Source organism: Scylla paramamosain, unplaced genomic scaffold (assembly GCF_035594125.1).
Source record: "Scylla paramamosain isolate STU-SP2022 unplaced genomic scaffold, ASM3559412v1 Contig65, whole genome shotgun sequence".
In the NCBI taxonomy this organism is placed as follows: Eukaryota; Metazoa; Arthropoda; class Malacostraca; order Decapoda; family Portunidae; genus Scylla; species Scylla paramamosain.
In genome coordinates, this window is record NW_026973730.1 from 467,501 (window position 1) to 473,009 (window position 5,509).

Genomic DNA, 5,509 nt, shown 5'->3' on the forward strand with positions numbered 1-5,509 from the left:
CTCTCTCTCTCTCTCTCTCTCTCTCTCTCTCTCTCTCTCTCTCTCTCTCTCTCTCTCTCTCTCTCTCTCTCTCTCTCTCTCTCTCTCTCTCTCTCTCTCTCTCTCTCTCTCTCACAAAAAGCTGACAATATTAATTTGGAATTTTGTTAAGGGAGGAGGGTGAAGGAAAGGCTCTTTTACCTTGGACTTGGATTCACTTGCTGTGATAGCGAAAATGGCCCTAAACCAAAATGTGTTGTTTGTGGCTTGGAGTTATCAAATGAATGTATGACTCCACAGAAAATGAAGAGACATTTATCAACTAAGCATCGTCACCTGACACAGAAACCTATATATTACTTTAAGAGACTCTTGAAAGAAAACAAACAACAAAGTCTTGGGTTTGAGAAAAAAGTGAAGGTAGCAGAAAAGGCACAGAAAGCAAGCTACTTAGTAGCAGAACAATCAGTAAAAGAAATGAGACCCCATTCAATTGCAGAATCCTATTTTCTTCCAGCTTGCTGTTCTGTAGTGAAAACTTTGTTTGGGGACGAGGCTGAAAAAGAAGTGAAAAAAATTCCTCTCTCAAACGATACGATTGGCAGACGAATGAAGGATATGTCATCTGACATTGAGAAAAGTGTGTGCGAACTGGTGAAAGATAAAACGTTTGCCTTACAAGCGGACGAATCAACAGATATTGGAGGGAAACCTCAGTTACTTGTGTTGATGCGTTTCATCGATGATAAGAAAATAACCGAGCAATTCTTGTGCTGCAAAGAACTAAGTCAAACAACAGGACAGGAAATATTTTCTACAGTGACAGAATATTTGGTAGAAATGGACTTAAATGGAAATTATGTGTAGGAATTTGCACAGATGGTTGTCCATCAATGGTGGGGTCAGTAAAGGGTTTTGTGTCTTTAGTGAAGAAGGAAAATCCATTTCTGATTACCACACATTGTTTCTTGCACCGTGAAGCTCTTGTTGCTAAACCACTTGGACAAGATTTAAAATTTGTTCTTGATAATGTCGTGAAAATGGTGAACTTTATTCAAAGTAGACCAAAGCAGTCAAGATTATTTTCCAGTCTTTGCGAAGAAATGGGATCTGCCCACGAAGGTCTTCTCCTCCACACGGAAGTTCGGTCATTGTCAAGAGGCAGAGTGTTATCCCGTGTGCATGAACTAAGAGAGGAAATTCTTCTTTTCTTTGCTCTGGAAGAGAAAACAGAATTCTGCGAATTACTGGCCGACGAAATTTGGAATGCAAAATTATGTTATTTGGCAGATATATTTGAGCATTTGAACAAGGTGAATTTAAGTATGCAAGGGAGAAATGAAAATATGTTAACATGCACTGATAAAATGCAGTCAATGAAAGAAAAAATCAAGGTTTGGAAAGACAGGTCAAGTGAAGGTAATATTGACATGTTTCAAAAGACTGCTGCAGCAAACAACACAGACATTGTTCCACTCATTACAGACCACCTTACAAGTCTAGAAAGGAGCATTGAAAAATACTTTTCAAATATATCTACTGAAAGTTATGATTGGCTGAGAAATCCATTGGTGCTCGATCCCTTACACAAGCCTCAACTTAGCACTCACGAAGAAGAGGAACTAATTGATATCCGAAATGACCGCATGCGGCCCGCCACACTACTACGTGCGGCCCGCGGCACGTCTCATATTTCAGTCTTACAGTTGGTCTTTTTACAGGAATGATTAAGCCAGCCAGCCCTTTGCATTTTAAAGTCATTATATAAAGATATAAAGATACTATTATATTTTTTGGGCAGTGATGTTCCTCTGTGGTATAGTAACTCCCAACCTCGTCAAGTGTGTGTGTGTGTGTGTGTGTCCGGCTCGCCGCCACCCGCCAACATTCTCTCTCTCTCTCTCTCTCTCTCTCTCTCTCTCTCTCTCTGTGTGTGTGTGTGTGTGTGTGTGTGTTATTGTTAAAAGTATTTTTCTTAATTAAAGTAAGTGATTGCAAACACAATGTCACCAGCAGGAACTTTACCATCTGCTTCAAGTTTTCTATCGTGTTTTGTAGTGAACGAATTATTCTCATATATTTTTACGTAAATCATGTGACCATTTCGTCTCGAGGACTGCGTTCCAAAGCCAGTGACTATAGGTGACGAGAATACACGTAGTCGTACGGGCCCTGCTCCGTAATATACACGTGTTAGACGTGACCATAACTCGTCATTCCTCCGTCTCACCGAGAATCGGCCTCCGACTCGAGTCCTGCTTTGTCCTTCGAGAGCGTCACAGCGTCAGATTTTGGCGCGACTCTTACTGCACATCATCTCATCATGATTTCCAAGAAGCGAACAGTTACTGAAGAACATCGTGTGATGCAGGAAAAGTGGAAAATATCTTTATTTTTTGCTGAAGTGAATGGAAAACCAACTTGTTTGATTTGCAACCAAATTATAGCGGTGTCAAAAGAATATAACATTCGGCGACATTACACAAGCACTCATGCTTCAAAGTATGATGTGTATAGTGGAAAACTTTGCGAAGAAAAAGTAAAGACGCTAGAACAGTCTCTCAAAAGGCAGCAGTCAGTGTATCAGCGTGTTCACGAAGCCAGCGACACTGCAGTACGGGCAAGTTATAGGATTGCACGGGAAATAGCTGCGTCATCGAAACCATTTTCAGAAGGGGACTTTATAAAGAAATGCACGACGACGGCCGCAGAAGATATTTGCCCCGAAAAACGTAGATCATTTGCAAACATAAGCCTTTCAAGAAATACAGTTGCAGAAAGAGTAAATGAACTGTCAGAAAATCTTAATAGTCAGCTCAAAGAAAAAGTTGCTAAATTTGTAGCATTTTCTGTAGCAATCGATGAAAGTACAGACATTACTGACATAGCTCAACTAGCAGCAGTGTTCATACGTGGTGTTGATGAAAATATGCAGGTAAGTGAAGAATTTGTGGAATTAGTACCAATGAAAGGAACAACAACAGGGGATGATATATTTGTGAGTTTGACTGGTGCACTTGATAGGATAGGTGTTGACTGGAAGAAAACTGTGAGTCTGACAACAGATGGAGCATCTCAAATGGTTGGTAGAAAGGCTGGCGTGACAGCAAAGTTAAAGGAAAAACTACTCACCCTGAATTCAGACCATCAAATTCACAGTGTTGATTGCATAATTGACAGGGATTAATTATTAATTATTGTATTGTTAGAAATACTGATTGAAAAGGAAGGAAAAAAAAACTCATTAATGTACCACCGGTGGTACATGTGGCGGTTACTGAAGGTACGAAATGTACCATCGGTGGTACATACGGCGGTAAACGTGTTAATCTAACCTAACCCAACCCAACCGCTTAACCCTATAAGGACCATTGGAACAATTATGAACCACTTCAAAAGCGTGCTTTTCCTTGGATGAAATTCCCTTGTAGAGGCGTGTCCGTCCGGTGGTACATTTTTGCACCACATCAGAAAACATCACTCACACGATATGTGGAAAAAAAGCTCTTGTTTCTGTGTAACAGCAGTTGACTCGTGACCACCAGAGGGGGAGGACGTAGTGACTGATCCTCCGTTTTCAACGATTTTTTTGGACGACTCATAGGTAAGCCAGGTCACTACAAAAATTATGATATATCCCATATATTCAGTAGAATGTGTTTATAATGTTGGCCTGACTTTGGATTATATTACTGTAATGTAAAAAGGTGTTTTTAAATGGTTCAAAAATGTACCAGTGGGTCATTCTGTTTCCTCAGATATGGACACGTCACAGTTCTATGGAGGCAGGTTTAAAGTTGATTGTGACACAAAGCAATTTGTATGCAACACAACAAAATGTAAACAAGCCTCTGAAGCTGGATAAAGATGAGTTGGAACAATTTCTAGGGACTGTCTTTCTTATGTCCTTGTTCAAAATATCTAACACTAGGCTTTATTGGAGTGGGGTGCTGGAATTCGATTCCGTATCCAAAGTTTTCAGTAGAAGGCGATGGGAAGAAATAAAAAGCTCTCTACATTTCAATGACAACACTCAGGCACCTGACAGGACTGGTCCCAATGCTGACAGGCTTTTCAAGGTTCGCCCAGTACTTGACCATTTGCAATCAAAATTTCGCAGCATCCCAATGCAACAAATGTGCTGCATTGATGAAATGATTGTTCCCTTGAAAGGAAATTCTTACCTAAAGCAGTACATCCCATCCAAACCACACAAATGGGGTTTCAAGGTATTTGCTTTGTGTGATACCTCTGGGATCTTGAATGACTTGCATGTTTATGATGGGCCCCTAAAGCCAGTCCAAGGTGAACCGGATCTGGGTCCATCATCCAATATAGTTCTGCAGTTGGCGCGCACAATCCCAGTAAATGCAAACCATTTGTTATACCATGACAATTGGTTCACATCTCCTAAACTAATGGCTCATTTAGCAACGAAGCAGATCTACTCTCTGGGTACTGTGAGACAAAACAGACTGAAAGGGATAGGAAATGTTCTGCCTACAGATAAGGAAATGTTGAAAAAGCAAAGGGGGTCTCATGTAGAGGTAAGCACAACTTACGATGGAGTAGAGTTACGTGCAATGAAATGGGTAGACAATCGTTGTGTGACTCTCCTCACAAGCTTTTCATCTGCTCAACCTTTGGGAACATGTAAGAGGTATGACAAGAAAAGGAAGGAGATTGTTGAAATTCCTTGCCCCAAAATAGTCAAAACCTATAATGAGGAAATGGGAGGGGTTGATCTTCTGGATTCGTTGATTGCCTTATATAGAATCCACATAAGGTCTCACAAGTACTACCATAAACTTGTTTTCCACTTTCTTGATGTCACAATAGTAAATTCATGGCTTCTCTACAGGAGGGAGGCTAGTGCAATAGGGGTGTCAAAAAAATCGCAACTTCAGTTGCAGGCATTCAAGTTGAAGGTGGCATATTCTCTCCTACGCCAAAACAAAGACCCCCTGAAAAGACCCGGTGTGGGAAGACCACGCTCCAGCAGTCTTGAGACAGAGCACGAGGAAAAAAAAAAGAGAGGTCATGCAACAAAACCAATTCCAAGCGTTGACATCACAAAAGATGGAATTGGCCACTGGCCCAAGATTGTTGAGACGAAGGAAAGACCTCGTTGCAAGCTACCAAATTGTAAAGGAAGGCCAAACACATATTTAGTGCCCTCTAAGGGGTGTGATGTTCCCTTGTGGCACACGATAATTACAAATCCTATCACTGGATTAAAAGAAATAGAAATATTGACACTTTTATAGATTTTTAATTGATAATGGAATAAACCGAATAATAATAATAAAAAGAAAGGAATTCAGAAATACAAAATAAATGGTAGCGTATTCTTCAATTACATAATTCAGAAATACAAAATAAATGATAGCGTACTCTTCAGTTACATAATTCAGAAATACAAAATAAATGGTAGCGTATTCTTCAATTACATAAAAACTACGATGGAGATATTTTCGCGACTACTGAGTTGTGGGGGAGACCAGAGAATAAATAAATAAATAACAAATAT

General features: G+C 40.1%; 2 protein-coding genes across 2 annotated transcripts in view; both read left to right on the forward strand.

Annotated features, from left to right (window-relative positions):
- The window catches only part of LOC135098462 (proline-rich protein 2-like), a 37,459-nt gene extending 37,382 nt beyond the window's left edge, over positions 1-77 (forward strand). Inside the window, exon 11 of the mRNA XM_064000856.1 lies at positions 1-77. This exon is cut by the window's left edge and continues 553 nt beyond it. The gene's annotated coding sequence lies outside the window, so the exon portion shown is untranslated.
- The window catches only part of LOC135098455 (uncharacterized), a 6,263-nt gene extending 1,411 nt beyond the window's left edge, over positions 1-4,852 (forward strand). Inside the window, exons 4-7 of the mRNA XM_064000837.1 lie at positions 2,757-2,914; positions 3,738-3,850; positions 4,028-4,439; positions 4,841-4,852. Of these exons, the coding sequence (XP_063856907.1) occupies positions 2,757-2,914; positions 3,738-3,850; positions 4,028-4,439; positions 4,841-4,852 (695 nt within the window). The remainder of the gene's footprint in view (positions 1-2,756; positions 2,915-3,737; positions 3,851-4,027; positions 4,440-4,840) is intronic.
- The last annotated feature ends 657 nt before the right edge of the window (positions 4,853-5,509 follow it).